This window comes from Sceloporus undulatus, chromosome 1 (genome assembly GCF_019175285.1).
Source record: "Sceloporus undulatus isolate JIND9_A2432 ecotype Alabama chromosome 1, SceUnd_v1.1, whole genome shotgun sequence".
Lineage (NCBI taxonomy): Eukaryota > Metazoa > Chordata > Lepidosauria > Squamata > Phrynosomatidae > Sceloporus > Sceloporus undulatus.
Window position 1 is genome coordinate 47,401,168 of NC_056522.1, and position 21,179 is coordinate 47,422,346.

At 41.7% G+C, this 21,179-nt stretch overlaps 1 protein-coding gene across 2 annotated transcripts; it reads right to left on the reverse strand.

Moving 5' to 3' along the window:
- Window positions 1-675: 675 nt before the first annotated feature.
- On the reverse strand, window positions 676-19,184 carry YPEL5 (yippee like 5). Of its 2 annotated transcripts, none has more exons than XM_042442906.1 (4): window positions 19,065-19,184; window positions 13,207-13,347; window positions 7,433-7,599; window positions 676-2,775 (listed from the first exon to the last, which is right to left on the reverse strand). In XM_042442906.1, the coding sequence occupies exons 3-4, from the start codon at window positions 7,571-7,573 to the stop codon at window positions 2,551-2,553; spliced, it is 366 nt and encodes a 121-aa protein (XP_042298840.1). In that variant the 5' UTR covers window positions 7,574-7,599; window positions 13,207-13,347; window positions 19,065-19,184; the 3' UTR covers window positions 676-2,550. The 2 variants fall into 2 exon arrangements, with proteins under 2 accessions (XP_042298840.1, XP_042298834.1); XM_042442900.1 differs by having other exon boundaries at window positions 13,207-13,350.
- Window positions 19,185-21,179: the final 1,995 nt, after the last annotated feature.

Genomic DNA, 21,179 nt, shown 5'->3' on the forward strand with positions numbered 1-21,179 from the left:
GCAAAGGGATCTTATAGCACCTTTGAAACTAACTGAAAGAAGTTGGTAGCATGAGCTTTCATACACTTTAGCCAACTTCCTCAGATGCATGCATCCAAGCAAGTAGGCTCAAGTCTATGGAAGCTCATGTTACCAACGTCGTCTTCTTCTTCTGGTTATATGCGCATTTCTTTCTTAGTACAGTATGTCTTTCTTGGTATCTGTGGACAAACTAAGTTCCACTTCTCTCTGTTCATTAAGATTTTCAACCAAATATACTTCTAGGTATTCTAAATGTTTCAGAAAGGCACTTTTACTGTCCCAGCATCTCAAGATGTATGAAGAGAGCCTTCTCTGTGGCTGCACCAAAGCACTTCCTCCGATGGGAGATTTGTCTCCACACACCCCAATGACATTTTTGTACAATATTTTAACTCTATTAGAGTAATGAATGTTTTTTTATTTTATTTCTAATTTTATCTTTCTATTATAATCTTTTAAGCTTCTGCACTTGTTATCTACTTTGGATGTAGCAGAAGCAGCACAGAAATCTTTTAAATAAGTAAATAAACTAATCTACTGAACAATCATAAGGTGCAGTATAAGATGACACTACTCAAGAGCCCCACTTCAATAGAGATTTCAGAGAATGAAGTATGTTTCATAAAATGTAAAGCATATTAGTTGGAGACCATGCAGGACAAAACATACTTTATTGTACTGCAACATCAAAAATACATGTAGAGTACATCAAGGGCTGTGCCGATGACAAGTTGTCCGGCTAGTGAAACTAAGCTACTAAAATAAAGGGGATTTACTGAAGTCAATAATAAAGGTTACTCATCAGAGGCACAAGTACACTATTGTTTAAGTATCCTGATTCAACTCAACTGCTGTATACAAATCTACAGGTTTTCTTTCTAAGTTGCATATTAGAGCTATTTAAAGTTCAAGCTAAGAGGGGTGCCCAAACTGCAGCTCAATGGCCAGAATGCCTCCTGTAGTGTGTGAAACATACACCCATAACACCCCTTCAGTTTGGGCATTAGGGCTCATGGAACAATTCCTAAAGGCACTTGCAGTGGCACCTCCCCCAACAATCCCAGCCACTGCAAGTGTGGTTAGGACTGAAGTGGTTTGGACCATTATTCTTCTTGCAACAGGGATGCTCAGTATTTTTTGCTCACTGTTTGAACTTAACAAATGTTTAAGAATCAGTTGTGATAAGGCAAATACCTTGTCTATGAAATGCCTAGTACTGACAAGGAAAGTTAATGAAATTGTCATCCACCATGTATGATGCAGCTCTTAATTTTCCAAAAAATTAATTGGGGCAGGCCATGATGGCAGCAAAGTTTGGGCACCCCTGAATATGGAGAGTCTAGAGAAAGTTTTGTTCAGATGAGCAAGATCCAGTATTTCAACACAAGTAACTGCTACAGGAAGCACCAGGTAACTCAAAGACTTAAGTATAGCCAGATGAGCTTGTTGTGCTGATAAAAGCAGTAAAGGCGCAGCACCACAAGATGCAACTAAGAATAAGAGCTTTGACATCAGAAGCAGCATTTGAAGACAAGCTGTCAGCCATTTAAAAGAGTTGTAGATCAGATGCCTGGCTGTAATACATAACTGTACATGCTGACATGCCCCTCTTTCTTATAGCCAGGTTTTTTAAATGCAAAGCTAGACATTTTAGAAAAAGGAGGGGGGACCTAAGATTAAGAGTTGCAACTTTCCTAATTAAGGAGATCAGCCAAGACGGTAAGAAATACGCTTCAGCTACAGCAACTGCTCAATCCCCATCACTATCAACATAGTTTTGAAGCAACACAAGACTGGACAGCCATTTCTTTATATTATTGTGTAAGTTACATTTGAAAACTGGATAGACAATCCAGATTTTTCTACTTAAAAATAATAATCAACATGTAACATGGAAGAAGGAGTACTTAAGTAAATAAGGAATGGCAACAACTTTGGGTTACACACAAGAAGAGAGGGAGAGACAAAGACAAACACAGGCCCTGTACTATCAATGAACTCCAACAAGAATATGAACCAACGGCCAGCACAAACTGTACTAAACACTGGACCTTTAGCATTCGTCAGAAATTTACCTACTTCTTAAGCCAGCGATTAGGTGATAAATCTGGCTAAAATGAATTAAAACCTTAGGACAGAAATGGAAATAAATTAAAAGACATCGCTAGACTAAAATTTCCTCTTGATGTAACAGGTTTTGCAAACTAAAATCCAACTGATTTCTCTCTCTAAAAAAAGTAATACCCTTCTTTTCTTTCCATTCTGATAATTAATAACTTCAAATACATATCTGAGATTGAAGGAGAAAAGGCAAAGTTACTGCATCCACACAACATTCTCTATGTATAATTGAAAGAAATGATAAAAAAGAAAAAAAGAAACGCTCCATTTGGAATTCTCACAATCTTTCCCTCTCTGTAGTTCATGAATCCAGCACTGATGCTAAGGTGACAGTGTATATAGTAATTTTTTTTTGTTGATTTTCTTTAAGTTTCAACAGAGAATGCTTGACGTCAAGGAGATGACCATTCAAGAGTTATCAGATGGAACATGCTCTTCGAATCCCTCACTCTCCCGGACTAAAGCTCTTTCCAGAATAACACGGCCTTCCTTGTAGCGCTGGCTGTCTTCAGTGGCAAATTCGTATATCCAGCCTAGCTTGCTGTTGCAGTTCTTGCAGCTCACATCACGAACCATGTGACGACCAGTGAGCATGACTCGGTCTTGGACTTCACTGTACTGTAGATTGACTACCTATTGTAGATAAAAGGGATAAAGGTTATATGAAGTATACTAAGTCTACTCTGAGGGTTTGAAAGTATTAAACAAACAAAATAAATCCATCATGAATAAACAAACATATCTCAAACAAATAGCAAAATAAAAATCCACCAAACAGTGATACCTTTATTGGCCATCTGAAATGCACAATATACTTGTTGCAAGCTTTTGAAGCCCCACTGGCTTCTTCATCAGGCAAGACGTTACAAACTGAACAGGAGAAAAAAAATGGAGATGTTAGTAAAATGCCTGCATTATGTTGTTTCTGTCCTTAGTTAAGATGGTGTGAAGAGGGCATCTCTTGCAGGCTGGCTCTTCCTCCTTCTGGCCATGTGGAAACTAGGAGATTTTCAAAATCCAGGAAATCCATTTGCATTTCAACAAGGACTCCTCTCTTGCAGTCCAATCTGTCTCCATTTCTGTAAGGCCACAGGCCTCTTTATAGGCAGATAACTCTCCAAGAGGAGTCTCTGTTGAAATTCAAATGGATTTTGAAAATCTCCCAATTTCCAAATGGCTAGAAGTAGGAAGAGCCAGCCTGCAGGAGATGCCCTCCCCATAACCATCTTAACTAAGGACAGAAACAACATAATGCAGGCATCTTACTAACATCTCCATTTTAACCCTGTTTGGTTTGTAACATCTTGCCCGATGAAGAAGCCACTGGAGCTTCAAAAGCTTGCAACAAGCACAGTGCATCGGAAGGAAGGGAGCTGCGCACCAGAAGAAAACAATGGCATGTGCCTTGCACACCACTGTTGCGCTCCCGCGAGCATGAGCATTTTCCCTTATGTGGGGGAGGGCATCCGGAACAGATCCCCCGTGTAAGGGAAGGGACTGTATATTGTGCATTTCAGTTGGCAAATAAAGCTACACTGGTACCCCGGGATACGAATGCGCCACCTTACGAAATTTCCGGGTTACGAAAAAAATCCATTCAAAAAAACTGTTCCGGGTTACGAAGGTTATTTCGGGTTACGAAAAATTTTTTGGTGCTTTTCGGTGCTATTTCACACGAAATCGCGGCTTTTCCCCATTAGCGCCTATGGCTTTTTCGCCTTACGAAGTATTCCGGGTTACGAAAGCGGCGGCGGAACGAATTAATTTCGTAACCCGGGGTACCCCTGTATCACTGTTTGGTGGATTTTTGTTTGAATTTGCTAAATGGCCATGACAGCTACCCCTGCAAATAACAAAATAGATATTTTACCAATAACTGATATAGTAACCACATATAATAATATGTAATATCAACAGCCTGTGCAAATGACAAGTGAATACAAACACAGAGACAAAGATATCACCCTTCCCTATTTTCCTTCTTGAAAATTTTATGGTCACTAGATAACTTTGGGATGATTTAGAAAAGGTGCAATGAAAGCACATTCTGGAAGGCCCTTACAGCTCCGGCCTCCTTTTAGTCATCCTCCAAACCAATCCTTCCACGGGGGATAAATAACAATGCTGCCATTAAATGTTGGCAGTGCAATCTCTCAAAAATTCAGCAGCAAAGGGCTGTAAAAGTCAGCTTGGTCTGAGGAGGATGACAAGGCAGTGGTGACAAGAGCAGTTCTATGCCTGGTGCTGAGGATGAAGACAAAGAAGAGGCAGCAACACAGAGGGTATGGCGGATGGAACTAAGAAGGCAGTACTTTATGGAAAGATATATCAGGAGATCCTATATTTGGAAAAAGAGAAGAAAGCAATAAAAACAAATGCATAAACTCTAGATCTGACACTTTTACCAGATAAAATGAATGATAATGATTCCCAAAGCTCTTCCCTGCCCTCATCTGTTTCTTACTGAAACAGAGAGGAACATCATTCTATGAATTTGTGTTTTTGTTATTATTTTAATTGCTGCTTTGTCTTCTGGGTCTGTGTGTAAGCCAGAAATAAAATTAATTAATTAATAAAAAAGAAGGTTGTGCTATAGTCATGGTGGCACAGAAGAGCTCCCCAGAAAAGATACAGGGAAAGAAGTCCCCACCCTCCTCCAGCTGCATACCTTTTCTCTTGGCATGCAGCACTGTGTTATCGAGTATGGATTTATATAAAATTTTGGGTGCCATGTTGTCTGAAGCCATGACCCCTGACTGACCCCACAGCAAGCCGCCATTAACCTAAAGGCGAGCAGACCACGTAACCAGCTGCCTTGCAAAGGCATGGTCTCAGAAAAAGGTAGATTCAAACCTGTAATGAAGTTTTGGGAGTTGCTAAACCAAATTCGCAGAAACCTCTGCAAGGAAGACAATAGATGTGGCTTCCTCACTAATGAGCCAGTGATTAACTTAACGGCTCAGCCATCAAGGTATCTGCTCTCCTGAAAAGTGGCAGACCTCTTGCATTGTGCAACCATTGTGTAAAGTTCAGCTTAGAAAAAGATAAGCAATCAACGCCTCCAGGCAGCCATCGCCTGAGGATAGGTTTAGCCCTATATAAGGTCCCAGTTTCCAGCCCTCCAGTGGGCTTGTCAAGCTTCCAGTTCCAAGCCTGAGTTCCTAGAGCACCTTGCTCTGCTGAAATCACTTGAGCGAAGCCAAGCTCACTGTCTTTTGGGCCTCTAGTTAGTTTTGCCCACCGGAACTCAGCTCCAAAGCTACCGCGGCCACCTTTTCTTTTCCCATTCCCGCGGCCGTGTCTCACCATCCATCTTACATCTCATCCAGTCCCTTGGAGAAGACGTCTAAGGTAAATATCCCCAACGGTGCCTCTTTCTTTCTCCCTTTACTCCCCAAACTCACCCCTCCCTTGCTATAGCATTGAATGTGCGCACGTGTGTGTAATCCCTTTTGTTGTGTGGCTTTAATAAATGTTCATATTTTAATTGCACATCAGTGACATCCGAGTCTCTGTCTCTTGGTGGGTGGACTAGGCGACCTCTGGTATACACATAGGGACATGATCCTGTGCGTGCGTTGTTAGGATATGCCTCTCATATTTGAGCTAATTAAAATTCCCCTAATTTGATCCTTCCTAACAACTGAGAATCAACTTCTTCCTTCCACAAATACTATATTAAAGCAAGTGGCAAGCCCACTTCAGTTTTCTCTGAAGGATGGACTTGATCCTTCACACTATAGGCCAAGAGATAAACCTAAGTTCCCTCAAAAGAAGCAAGTGCTGTTGTCATTGACTTCTCTGCATCTTTGCAGAGCGATGTTGTTGTCAATTCTGCTGGATCTTTGCTTCCCCACTCCCAGGGGATGCATTATGCATAACTACAATTTCCATCACCTTTGATTTCTCAGTCCTCAGGCTGGAAAAATAAAATAAAATGAGAGTAACCAGATGATGGTGTAGTAGTGTTGTGGAGCCTCCTCAACTCTGGCAGCCCCCCCCCCCCAGTTAAAAACCTACTGTATATACTCAACTATAAGTTGACCTCATGTATAAGTCGAGGGCAGGTTTTGGGGCTAAAATTATGGATTTTGATATGACCCATGGATATGTTGAGGGTAAAACTTAGGAGCATGTAAATGAAGGATGTAAAGGATGAAGCAAAGGAAACAGTGCCAAACAACTTACAAAATTCCTGCAGATATAACTATTTGCCCTCATAAGGTTGGCTGGATGAGTGAATGGAAGGGTGTGTGTGTGTGATTTAAAGTACAGTATTTACATTGATGTGTGGGTAAGTCGACTCAGTTTTTTTGGGATCAATTTTTTAACCTCAATTTCTACACTTATACATGAGTATATACAGTAAGTCATCTGCTTCTGAGTTACTATTCATGGTAAAGTTATTTTTTTAACCACTCAGGAAAAAAAGCATGACATGTGCATCTGGAGATTTACAGCTGCATCTGGAGTGTTTAAAGCATTTTTTTAAAAGAAGGGGAAAAAAATCTCACAGAATACAAGGTAGAAGAACATTGTCATACCACATTAAGCACCACTCACCCTAAAAAAACACACCCTTTCCTGGAAATCACATACTCTGTTTTTTTATGGAAAACAGCCCTTCCAAATCAACTGAACTATGAATGGGGTGATTAAATACAAACCTTCAGCAAGAGCTGGCAACATCCAGCAATGGATGATATACTACTATAGCCTGCCTTTTATTGCAGTAATTTGTAGAAACAATTTGTATAAACTACATCTTACAGAAATTTGATAATCTCACTGATCTCTCAAATTAAAAAAAAAATGGTCCATACAAATGTGGAATACCCCCAAACGAGTCTCTTAAAGCTGAAGCCATGGAACATCTCCCATTCATTTGCTTCCTTGAGTATTTTGTACTTTCATATTTTCAAATGTTTTTGCAACTGAAAACCGATATTTTTTTCAAAACTGAATTCTGGGATTCTCTAGTTTAAACAACAATCAGTGGGCCACTGAAAAGCAGTCAGGAAAGTAACATTTCAGGGCCATCATAGAAAGTATCAAGGATAATGGACCATTACTTCTCCAACAGTACTTCTATACTTTTAAATACAATTATATATAACTATCTTATACGGAAGCAATTCTTTTGAAGGAAGTTTGGCATGAGAAACAGCTTTTAACCATGGTTACACCACATTCTGTGCAACTCAACAAGTGCCACTTTCGTTCAAACTAGCTACATACCACAGGAAAAATGTAATGATAATTCAAGGAGTTACTGGTTTCTTTAACTAACCTTGTTAAATAGAAAAGCTCGCCCTGTAGCCCCTGTGAAACGGGTAGATATGAGCTCTGAGCGGTTTGTCAAGATTGTGTCACAGTTTGCACAGGAGAACAAGCGAGTACCACCAATGTGATCTAGGAAAATCCGACCCATTTTTTTTCTTCAAGTATATCAGAGTCCTGAAAAAGAGGAGAACATGATAGTGTTAAAGCTGGCAATTCCTGTCACAAAACTAATTAAAATGCAAGAACTGAACAGAGATTTTTCATTAATCTTTCAACAAGAAGGATTAAAACTCTCCCCCTGCGCTACACGTCCTGAGGGTATTTAGGCACACAGTCTGTATCTTCTTCATCATTACTGATATAAAAGCACCAAGAAGACTGAATTTATACAGAAACACAACTACACTGCCCCTGCATCCCAACTACTTGAAACTTGTTATCCCATGAAGCCATTTTTCCATGGGAGAACAGTCAGTATGTTGTCACTTGTATCTAAAATTCAATCTCTGCTTTGCTGTATTGCTAGGCTTGGCATATCCCAGTAACAACCGGGACTATCCCGGGTTTTCAGGGCTTTGCACGGTCCCGTCCCGGCTTGCCCTAATTTCACGGGTGCCACCCGGCCTTGGCAAGGCCTGGGAGGCGGCTCCACAGTTGGGGCTCCGGCCGCAGACTCCTCCGGCCTCAGCGAGGCCAGCACCAGGCAGGCCTTGCCGGCGGTGCTGTGCTCAGCGCCTCTGCCAAAGCCTCCACCAGCGCTGGGGAGGCATTGGAAGCAGCATCATGCTTGGGGCCTTGGTAGCATCATGCTTGTAGCCTTTTGTTGCCACCTCCACCTCCCTTTCAGGATGGCGGATGAGCAGCAGGGAGGCGTAGGGCTTGAGAGGGGAGCTTAATTTAAAAAAAAAAATGAACGTGTTTTACTTTTAATTGGGTGTGTCCTCCATTTTTTTTATAGCCCTACATTTTGTTGCACAATTTCCCAGTTTTGAGGTAGGGAATTATGGCAACCCTATGTATTTCAGTAGCGCAGCCCACTGGACATGTTCTAATTTTTTTTTAATTTTTTTTAAATTATTATTTTTATTATGCAAAGTAGAATTAAATTATATTGCAAGGCTCTGAGTTACATATATGATATTCTAACATTACAGAAATAGAAAATGAGATAAGAAAAAATACCCATAAATGTCAGTAAAAGCACACCAAGGATCTGAATATAAATCTCTTTGTAAACTGTGTCAATACAGTTTTTTTCTCTTTCAAATGTTGCAAGGGCAGTGAGATCTTCTATCAATTGCACATGCAATCCTGCATAATTTCAAGACTGCTGTAAAATGAAATTAATTCTAGTAATGAACATTCCCCTAAAGGAAATTATGAATAGGCAAAATTAAATCATGTCTTTAAAAAATGCAGGAGAATTACAACCCCATACCTAACAGAAACTTTGAATAAATTGTGGAGCCCAGCAGTTTAAAATCTAGTTATCGTGCGTATGATTCCAGACACATTAATTATCTGATTGGGCAAACTATGGCTAGTTGATCATTCATAAAAATCATAGCAATGGAAGGGGATCTATGGGCCATCAGGCCCAACACCTCAATTCATTCTTACAACTCAATCTTCTTTATTGACAGACAACGAATATTTATAAACAAACACTGTAGGTTTCTTCTGCTGCATATACTGAGGGAGTATTTCCAAAACTAGAAGAGATTCTTTACTCAGTCCTGCAAGGTCATCCTAGAAATGAACATATGTTGTCAGTGACAATACCACCATTCTGGAAAAGCAGGCAGATCATGTCTTAGTTTTAATCTAGCAAATGGGAGAAATTCATCAGCAGCACCTATATACTGATTCAATAAAAGAATTATTCCACTAGCCAAAGCTTTCCACATAGGTCTTCTTGCCAATTTCAAATATGGATACATTAAGTGCATTTCATTGTTTATTTGATTTAAACCACATTTCTTTTCCAAATTGGGACTCAGAGCTGTTCATAACAAAATTGATAAAAATTCAAATACAAAAAGCATGTGGATTCAACTGCTCTGATGATCCTCTCAGGTTCAGGCCCAAGGCCTTCCTTATTGAGTCTAACCATCTGGCATGTGGCCTTCCGTACTGTTTTCACATTTCCTAGCATCATTGCTTTTCTAATGAGTCATTCTATCTCATGATGTGGTAAAAGAAGAACAGCCTCAATTTAGTCATCTTGGCTTCCAGGGAGAATTCAGGCTTGATCTGTTCTAGGACTGACTTATTTAGTGGTTTTTGTTTTTGTTTTGTTGGCTGTCCATGTTATCATTCGCACTCTTCTCCAGCACCATATCTCAAATGAGTTGATTTTCCTTTTGTCTGCTTTCTTCATGTCCAACTCTCACATCTGTACACTGTGATGGGAAATACTTTTGCTTGGACTATCCTAACTTTAACATTGGGATAACATATAATTAACCTAATTAACTAAAATCCATCATCCTCCAAGACAATCAATTCCATTGCTGAACAGCTCTTACAGCAAAAAAGCCCTGTTTAATATTTATGTGGAATCTCTTTTCTTGTCATTTGAATCCACTGGTTTGTGTTTTAGTCTCTGGAGCAGCAGAAAACAAAGTGGATCCATCCATCCGCGACATCTGTACTCTTACAGCCTTTAAGAAGGCTCTAAACAGATCTCTTCTGGCAGGCCTTCCCTACCAAGTTCCTCTCCCCATTTACTGTGACTTACGTCACTCTGTTCACCAATTCTTCTCTTAAATTTAATGAGAAGAATTAAATTAAAATTAATTAAAATAAAATCCTTGCCTCAAGAAGAAGAGCCCTCCCTCCGTCCCAACTGTCATCATCAGACCTGGGAGGAAGGGAGGGAGGGAAAAAGAGAGGCCCAATTTCCATCAGGCCTAACTGTGAATTTACTCACTTTGCTCTCTTTACTTTTATTGTATTTTACTTATTTATTTTTTGTATTTTATTTTATTCTCTTTATTTTTATTGTTATAACCCACCTGGATTCCTTGTGATTGGGCAGGCTATAAATTTATCATCATCATCATCATCTACATGACATCCATTCAGATATTTAAAGATGGCTATCATCATGTCACCTCTCAATCTTCTCTACAATAAGCTAACCATAAGCAGCTCATTACATCGTTCCTCATAAGGCTTGGTTTCCAGGCATTTGACATTGGACATGTCTTCCAGACATGTGACATTGCAGAGCCTTCTATGGACATGATCTAGCTTGCAGATATCCTTCCTGCATTATGGTGTCCAGAACTGGACACAGTATTCCAGGTGAGGTCTGACTAAAGCAGAACAGAATGACACTACCATTTCTCTCAGTTTGGATATTATACTCCTATTGATGCAGCCTAGAATAGCACTGATTTCTTGGGCCACCATATCATACTGCTGACTCATGTTTAGTTTGTGGTCTACTAAGATTTTGAGATCCTTTTTCGTATGTACTGTTTTCATGTCAGGTTTCACCCAGCCTATATTTTTTTGCATTTCATTTTTCCTGCCTGTGCTATGTTACATTAATCCCTGTTGAAATTCTTTAATCCCTGTTGAAATTCATCGTGTTAGTTTTGGCCCAACTTCTTCCATCTTTCAAGGTTATTTAGAATTCTGTCCCTGTCCTTTGAGACACTGGGTGCCATTAGCATGCTGTCTATCATCTAAGCCATTTATAAAGATGTGAACACCAAGCTAAGGGCAGAACCCTGTGGCACTTCACTAGTCTCTTCACTTTAGGATTCATAGCAATAAAATTACATTTGAAGCACTATTTCAGGTTAGACATCAATTCATAAGGAAAATTCCCCCTTCCACTCACCCATTTTGAACTGTAAATTTGATTCTATTTTGTATGACTGTAAACCTCTTTTGACCAATCTGCTCATTACTGCTAGGAAAGATCCAACTAACTTAAATTGGAGTGTATGGTAACACGATCAACAGGATTTGTAGTTTAAACAGGAACAGTTAGCCCAGCAGGAATGAAATAAACTAAAAACTTGTATTATGGTACAATGTTTGGAGTCTATTTCATTAGCTTGTGCTGACAGGTATACACAGGGTTGTAGAGAAAAAAGATAATAACACAGAAATACAGCCTGTAATGTCTGCCTTAAAGCTTAAAGTTCTGAGTAGAGGCATGCAATATTCATAGCGCTCAGATATCTCATGTAAGGTAGTACTAATTTTCATCAGGTAGCTGCACAGCATTGCTCAGAGAAGGCATCTCTTTTCTTCAATTGCCTAAGTAAAATCTATAAAAGTTGTTGAAATTCTGTTGGAACTTCGAAATCACCTCTTCTCAATAATTCTGGATGATAAAGAAGGTATCAGTATATTTCAGGAAGGAAAGAGTTTTTTAGAGACAGAAACTGAGAAATTGCTGCTGTAGAAGTGATTCACCAAGTAGGGAAAAGAATCCAAATTGCACTATTACTTTCATTTTGTCTTATGTCATTTTGTTCTTATGCAGGCTATATCTAGAAATTGGATAAACAACCTACTATTAAAATTGAGCTACTTAAGTACAAATAACCAAGCATTCACATGAGTACTACATTCTAAAATACAGTTTAAATAGGTTCTCAAAGCAACTAAGCAGCAGGACTTTTCATATATGCTGTTTGCCAAAAACAGAAGCAGAACTGAAAATATGCCATTTTTAAATTTTTAAAAGTACTATTGGGCCCATACAGGCAGGCCAAAATAAAGCTACTTTGGGTCACTTTGGAGGTATGCTGTTTAAATGACACTCACATCTTAAGAGGCCACAAGCTGCGCCAAAGCTGCGCTCCAGTCTTTAGGACGCATGCATCATTTGAACAGCACACCCCGAAGCAGCTTTATTTTGGCCTGTCTGTATGGGGCTATTATCACTCTAATAGAAATTTCTTTTTTTAACTGCAACAAAGTAATTTCTAAATATAAACAAAATGTTAGTTATGATCTTTGTGCACTGGCAAGTTTAACCTTTCTTCATATTTTGATATCCATGCTGACTTTCTGAGGAGCTGTAGAAAAAAAAATCTAGGTATTCAAACTATAAAGCAGAGATTATGTTAATGGCATAATTTCTATGTTGACAAAGATCAATCCAAAAAGCATTCCAGAGTAGGTATACTGAAGAGTTCACTCTAGGCAGCATATCAGATGTAAACTGTTGTAACTACTGTATTGGAATCCCAATGGTTTTCCCCCCTCAAATATTTGTCTTGTAGATCAACACACTCTGTGCAAGGCTGTCTCAACAAATGTTGAGAAGTTTCTGTTTGTTCAGGAATACTTCACCATGGGGAAAGTATATGTTCTCATTCTGAATTGTGGAAATATTTCACAAATAGCATTTGTACTGGGTCTGGATGAGGACCCAACAAAGTGCATCTAAGTCCAGCTATTTGTTCAAAAGGCAGGACCAGTCACCAAAAAAGATATATAAGGATTCTTACATAGCATCGCCAATTAAAAGGACCTTGGGTAGCAAGGCTGGGAAAATCCCTCAGCTGCTTCAGACCATGGAGAATGAATGCTAGTAAGACATTAAAAGCTTTGAGGCCACTTTTAACTAGCCTAGTTATTCTAACAGAGCAGATATATATAGTTATTCTAACAGAGCAGAATATAGAGTCCAAGCCAAACCAGTTTATTAATGACACAGCTGTTTTCCCAAACAGACCTATTCTATACTGCTACCCACTAGACCTTTTGAAACATCCATAGCACAGTATCAACAGTTTATATACTACTCACCTACTGCCAGAGAAAATCCACTACAATTATGTAGCTTCTGTTGTTCTGCTACTGCACCCGGTGTTATTGAAACTCCCCAAGTGCAGAAGGTCATTCAAAATAATTCTTTAACATCATTTTTCAGGCAACAAGCTTTCTGATCTTCTGGTTCAGGGGAAAGACAAAAGACAACAACAACTTTTGAGACAATATACCATTAATTGAGGTCTATCACAACTGCCAGGATGTTTATCTTCATTATACTTTTCTTGCAATTGAAGTCTTCCAGGATGTTCATGTTGTAGGAAAGAACATAAAAACGCCTATTTTCCTGTCAACATTCAAACTCCTATTTGTAATTCTAAGTATCATAATTTATGCTTTGTTTTGGAAAATAACCAAGGAACGGACTTAATTTTTGCACTCAATTATTTACCCACACAACATCCTTGTACAATATTTCTAAAGTGAGGACATATTCAACAAAACAACAACAGACAGAATTAAGTGCAGACCAGACAACATATCCAACAAACAACTAGCCTGATTAAAAAACCAATTACATGTTCAGTCACTTAATCTGGATGTTAGTACATTTCAAGTGCACTGAACACCTCAACTGATCCAAGTGACTTTTGAGTTTTAATGGCACTGCCTAAAAAATAAACAGGTGTTGCCTGTGGTAAATGTAAACATTTCAGGAAAAGACTCTTAACTGGAGGAGAGCTTTTAACTGGAGGACAGTTATCTGGCTGAAGTGAGGATTAGTAGTATAGAGACTATCCGCACTGCAGAATTAATCCAGTTTGCCACCACTTTAACTGCCATGGCTCAATGCTATTCTGAGAAATGCAGTTTGTTGTGGCATCAGAACTCTCACAAAACTACAGTTCCCAGAACTCCATAGCACTGAGCCATGGCAGTTAAAGTGATATTAAACTGCATTATATCTGCAGTGTGGATGCTGCCTTAATAGGAATATCCAGACCAAGTGACTGATCGTGTAACTAGTATTTAAATAAGGGTAGTTGTTTGTTGGATATGTTGGCTGGTCTGCACTTATTTCTATCTGTTGTTGTGCTTTAGAATCACAGTTCAACACTCAAAACCACTACACCATGCTAGCTCCCTTGTAACTGCAAATATGCTTTTTCCCCTCCATGTTACAGCATTACTATGTTTTAAATCATTACTATTTTATTGTTTTCATGCTGCAAATGTTGACTAATTACTGCTTTAATCATGCCTTACCATTGGTCAGGCACTGGGTTTGATGAAAAACCGAGGTTAACACAATCCGAGAAACTATGTTTTCCAGGCTTGTTTTAAGCCTATGCCAGTTCTAGCATTGGCTAGCGGTTATGATGCAAAACTGTGAATTGGCTCATATTTCACTTCTGCCATCAGCTTGTTGATTAATTTTAGACAAAGAAACCTCCATCAGCCTCAATTGCCAATTATTAAAAGGCCTCTCTTGCAAGACTGTTGTAAGAAAAATTAAAACTGCTTTGAACAATTTAACATCTGGCCTTCATGGTAGAGGGGTATGGTGTACATTCTGAAACTACAGGTATACCTTTTAAATCTTTAACAAGGAAGCTCCTTTTTACAAAGTTATTTATGCCCATCTAACCCCACTTTTCTCATTCTCTAGCTGGATTCTTTTAGCAGCTTCAGCATTGGGAGGGGCAGTGAAGGCAGCCTGGAGAAGTACAGACTTCTGATTGGAAAAGAACAGGATCCTACTCTTAGGTCCAAGTTACCTACAGGATCTCCTCCTTCCATATAATCCGCCCTTTACGCTCAGGTCCTCTGGCAGACATTTACTAGTCAGCCAGGACAAGGTTGGTGTCTGTGAGCCAGAGGACTTTTTCTTCAGCTGCCTCTAGACTGTAGAATGACCTGCTGGAATAGATTCGATAACTGAACACACTGTCAGAAATTAAAACAGCACTGAAGACTAATCTCTTTTGGCAGGCCTATCCAGATGATTTTTTAAAACTGCAATATTTAAATGATTCGTTTTAAAAACAAAAAGAGGTAAACTAGGTAACACCCTCAAAATCCCTGAAAATCTAAAACATTTCTGTTGCCTGCTCAAATGTTTTATCCCTGGAGAAGCAGCTGGATTTATCACACAATATGGACGTGTTTGCTAGAAAGGAGAATTATTACAAGAAAGGAGAATTATGACAAGCCATACACAAGGTACTTGGCATTAAAACAAAACCCTAGATGCTGAATGGAATGCAGAGTCGGCTCTTCTCTGATGATGCTTTAATCATTTTGACAGGTCCTATGTTGGATAGACTATGTATGGAGTTAAGGCCAGTGACCAGATGTCTTCCTTTTCCAGGACATGTCCTACATTTCAACCTTCTTCTGGACAGGAGGAATTCCAAAATGTCCTCCATTTTGAGCATGACTATGAAGCATTTTCTCTTCTCCAGCCTGGATCCGCCCCTTTTCACCAGCCTCTCCTCACTTCCTTCCCTCCTGAGCATGGTTCATAACCTCTTTGCCCAGGTTTAAAGCTGAGCGAAAGACAAAAACTGCTCAGAGAAGCAGTTCTCAAACATCACTTGATTGTTATCATAGGTTTATTCTATTTTTTTTTGTTGCTTGCTATATTTTATTATTTAATGCTAATATGCATTGATATGTATTATGTTATTTTTGTAGAATGTACGCCTTAGGCAGGTTTATTTTATTTTATTCTATTTTTAACTGATTGTACAGCGCTGTATAAATTTACAGTGCTCTATAAATATAGATATAAATCTATATATCTATTTATAAATCTATATAAATATCTTATTATATACCCTATATATATCATATTATTCTATATTATATTATATATAATTATAGATTATATTATCATTATTTATATTATTAATATATTACATATCTATAAATGTATCTATAAATATAAAGATAGCCCTGTTTAAATACTTGAAGGGATGTCATACTGAGGAGAGAGCAAGCTTGTTTTCTGCTGCTCCAGAGAACAGGACCTGGAACAATGGATGCAAACTACAGGAAAAGAGACTCCACCTCAACATTAGGAGGAACTTCCTGACAGTAAGGGCTGTTTGACAGTGGAACACACTTCTTCCTCGGAGTGTAGTAGAGTCTCCTTCCTTAGAGGTCTTTAAACAGAGGCTGGATGGCCATCTGTTGGGGATGCTTTGGTTGAGATTTCCTGCATGGCAGAATGGGGTTGCAGTGGATGGCCCTTGTGGTCTCTTCCAATTCTATGATTCTGAGATAAAGCTTAATAACAATAATTTCTGTTGCATTTCTGTGAGCATTTCTAGCTTTTACTTGTTCATGTCCTCCACTTTTATCGAAAGTCCTACATCTTGTCCTCCTCTGCGGTGAGGACATCTGGTCACCTTAGTCAAGGCCAGAGCAGCAGGACTCTCCCTCCTGAACAACAACCGCAGAGCCTTCTGCCAACCAACTCCCTGAGAAGATCTGGAGCACTGAGCCCTTTGCAACCATCCAACCAGCAATCACAAAGGAGGGAGTGGGGGAGAGAAACCCCGCCCTCCTTCCCGTCACGTGGCTTACAGCATCCAATCAGGAAAGGCCCCGCCCACGTCTGGTTCGAGAGCGAGGCTTTCTCAGGAGCCCAGGCGATTTGACAACAAATAAGAGGAAACAGCTGAGGAGGAGGGAGGCTTGTCGCCAGTGTTGCAGGGCGAAGGAGGAAGGCAACAGCCTCCCTTCCTCCCACGATCTGACCCATTGCAGCCATAGGTTATGCCTGGCAAGCCCCAAAACAAGAACAAGCCTGAAATCAGAATGGCAAAGGGGCCTGGGTTCAAATCTAAAGGCTAAAGTGATGATCTGAGCAATAAAGCCTGGGAGTAATCATCTGAGTAAAGATAGCCCTGTTTGGGAGGGAACATGAACAGAATGAGACCGGAAGCAGGAAGGCTGAGAGAAATGGAGAATGTGTGTGTGTGTGTGTTATTGTTGTGTGCCTTCACATCCTTTCCGATTTATGGCAGCCCTAAAGCAAGCCTATCACAGGGCTTTTCATAGTAAGACATGCTCAGAGGGAGGGCTTGCCATGACCTCCCTCTGAGGCTGAGAGAGTGTGACTTGCCCAAGTGAGCTTCCATGGCTGAGCAGGGACTCGAACCCTGGTCTCCAGGGTCACAGTCCAACACTCAAACCACACAACACTGGCTCTCACAGATGTGTGTCTGTCTGGTGTGTGTGAGAGAGAGATCCAACTTCCTCAAACAACATTCCAGATACACAGAAACCTAACTGTCCCAAACACAGGAAACAAACAGTCTCTAGGAGAACCTAAAGGGTCCCAAAAGGACCAACCAGCACACACCCATCGATAACACCTTGTTGTTGTTGTTGTGTGCCTTCAAGTCCTTTCTGACTCATGGTGATCCCTATATCTGTAGGGCTATCTCTCACACACATCTTCCTCCTCCTTGGCCCACAGTGTGGGATTGTGTTGTTGTCTCTCTCACATACTTCCCTCCTCTTTGGCCCCTCAGTATCTCTTCCTTCTTCCCTTTCTATGTGTGGATTGTGTTGTTGTCTATCTCTCCCACACAAATACCTTCCTCCTCCTTGGCCTCTCGGTATCCCATCCTCCCTTCTTTTCTGTCTGTGGATTGTGTTGTTGTTGTTTATCTCTCCCTACACAAACCTTCCTCTTCCTTGGCCTCTGGGTAGACCATCCTCTCTCCCTTTCAGTGTGTAGGATTATGTTGTTGTTGTCTCTCTCACACACAAACCTTCATCTTCCGTGGCCCCTCAGTCTCCCAGCTACCCTCCCTTTCAGTGTGTGGACTGTGTTGTTGTTGTTGTTTATGTCTCTCACACACAAACCTTCCTCCTCCTTGGCCTCTCAGTCTCCCAGCCCTTTCCCCCTCACTTTCTGGCGCTTTAACCCCCCCCCCATGGGCCACAATAAACACAAGGAGTTGTGTTAGGTGTGAGACCTGGTTTGGGGAGTGCGACCAGTGGCAAATTCAGGACCTGTTCCTATTAAAAGAGAAGGGGGGTGGGGGGGGAGAGAAAGCTCATGATTCCTTTGGCCGCAATGGACAAAAGCACCTCTGTCGTCGTCGTTCGTTGTCGCTACGGGCGGCGTCAAGGCTGAAGCCTTGGGGGATTGAAAGGCTGAAGCTGGGGGTTTGTGATGGGGAGGAGGAGGAGGAGGAGGGAACAGACTGGGAATGTTGCAATCACAAATCACAATTATTGTTGTGTCCCATTGTGAGGGAGCTGGCCCAGCTTTTGGGTGGGAAGCTCCTTGCCACAATAAAGCACCAGAAATGAGGGGAAAGGGCTGGGAGACTGAGAGGCCAAGGAGGAGGGAGGGTTGAGTGTGTGTGTTGAGGAGAGAGACAACAACACAACCACACACAGAAAGGGAGGAGAACGCATCCTGAGAGGCCAAGGAAGAGGAAGGTTTGTGTCGGAGAGAGAGAGAGACAATAACACCACAATCCACAAAGGGAGGGAGGCCGAGACCAAGGAGGAAGGTTTGTGTGTGTGAGAGAGAGAGAGACACAAACCACACCCAAACACTGAAAGGGAGGGGTCTAGGAGACTGAGGGCCAAGAAGGAGGAGAGAGAGAGAGAGAGAGAGAAACAACACACGAAAGGGAGGGAGGCTGCATCCACACTGGAGACATAACCCGGTTGGCACCGCTTTAACTCCTCTGGCCGGAGGCTATGGGATTCGGGAGTTGGAGGTTGTTGTTGTGGGCCCCCAGACGGACCCACGCAACACCCGGGGAATGAACGAGGCCCATGGCAGTCAAAAACAAAAGACAAGCGGCGGCCCAAGGCCTCGGAGGCCCTGCCCCTGAACCTGCGCCAGCACCGGCCCTTACCTGCTCTGCGGGGGAGGAAGGGTCGGGTAGGAACAGCAACGAAGCCATGCTTCAGCGCCGGACGTTTTGGCCTCTGAACCAGCTGAGAGACAGACCACCTGGCCCCTCCCTTCCCCTGCCTTGGCTCCGCCTCCTCTCCAAAGCCCCGCCCCGAATATGTCAGTCACCGAATGCTGTCGGGTGGCCACGCCCCCCTCCCGTGCGCGAATGCGCATGCGCAGAAGAGAGGGGGAGGAGATAGTTCCAAGACTCGCTCTGGCTTTTCCCCGCTCCCCGTCCTGGCTTCGCCTGCGCGGAAGCCCCGCCCCAGAACATGTCAGTCACCGCTATGTTATAGGTGGCCACGCCCCTCTCTCCCCGTGCTCATCACAAGCCTCTTGTTTTGCCATGGCTGCTCCAGAATGCAAAAACAGGGAGGCCACGTGGACGACAGGCGCATGCGCCGAGGAGGACAGGTTTTTAAAGGGACAGAGGGTTCTTAAGGGGCAGCAGGTGAAGTGAGAATGCATGCTAGAAAGGAGCAGGCACTTCTTTTATTATGGCTTCCTCCTCTAACCCCACAAGGCATATATAGGAGCGTGACAGAAGTTTGGGAGGCAGGGCTTTAGGAGGATAATGGAGCTTGGTGTTCTCCAAGGTGAAGGGATGCTGGGGATATAGGGATTTCTGATTTCAGTAAGGCCTTTGACAAGTTCCCCATGACTTCTTGCAACAAGCTTAAAAATGTGAGCTAGACAAAGGAACTGTTAAATGGATCTGTAATTGGTTGACCGGCCGAACCCAAAGGGTGCTCAACAATGGCTCTTTTTCATCCTGGAGAGAAGTGACGGTGGGGTCCCACAGGGCTCGTCCTGGGCCCAGTGTTATTCAACATCTTTATCAATGATTGGAGGACATAATTGGGAGCATACTTATCAAATTTGTAGATGATACCAAATTAGGGGGAATAGCAATACCCCAGAGGACAGGATCAAGATTCAAAATGACCTGAATAGACTAGAAAGCTGGGCCAAAGCACAAAATAAATCAACACGAGAAATGTACGGCACTGCACTTAGGCGGAAAAATGAAATTTATTATTATTTACCTTTATTTATAAAGCGCTGTAAATTTACACAGCGCTGTACATACAATCTCTTTAAGTGTACAGTTCCTGCCCTCAGCCTTACAATCTAAAAAGACACGACACAAAAGGAGAAGGGAGTGGTGGAGGGGAAGGGGCCTTTCTAGTAGGATAATACATATAAAATACATAGCAATACAGGAAATGATTCATAAAACAGACAACAAAGAAACATCAAATAGTAAGCGACAATTATGCAATGCCTGGGAAGCTTCTCTGAACAGGATGGTTTTCAACTCCGTTTTGAAGCTGGTTAAAGAAGTGATGGCTCTTGCTTGTGGGGAAGAAGGTTCCAGGAGTGGAGGGGCAGCAAGTGAAAAGGGGCAAATCTGGGATGGGGCAGAGGAAATCCGGGCTGGGACAGCAGACCTTGACTACCAGAAACAGAGGGCCAAGTGGAAGGTGAGGAGAAAGAAGGTCAGATAAGTAAGGAGGGGCCAGACCATGGAGGGCTTTAAATGTCAACAGCAGGAGCTTATACTGAATGTGGAAAGGGAGGGGGAGCCAGTGAAGGGATGCAACACGGAGAGATGTGGTCAGAGCGGTGGGTGGATGTGTAATGTGTGCAGCTGAATGTTGACAGAGATTAAGGACAGAGGTGAGAAAGAGGAAGCCCAGTCAGGAGGACGTTACAGTAATCAAGTCGTGAGATCATAGGGCATGGACCAGGATCTGGCAGTAGAGGCGAGAGATATGGTCGGATTTTGGCAATATGTACAAAAAGAACTACAAGCCTTGGCTGTGGTCTGGATCCGAGGGAAACACGACAGAGAGGAAAATCAAAGATAAAACCAAGACTGCGGGCTTGCTGGACTGTTGAATAAAATGTTGTCCACAGAGACAGAAAAGGAGAGTTGAAGGGTGGGCTTAGGAGGAAAGACAAGAAGCTCCGTCTTGGACATGTTGAGCTTCAAACGCCGATGGCGCATCCACTGCGAGACAGCTGTGAGGCAAGACGAAACGTGCTGTTCAAGCCTTGGAGAAAGGTCGGG

Coding starts and splice junctions, on each gene's coding strand:
- YPEL5 (XM_042442906.1), bottom strand. CDS start 7,573: ATGGGTCGGATTTTCCTAGATCACATTGGTGGTACTCGCTTGTTCTCC. Junction 2,776..7,432: donor GAGCTTTTCTATTTAACAAG/GTTAGTTAAAGA, acceptor TATCTACAATAG/GTAGTCAATCTACAGTACAG.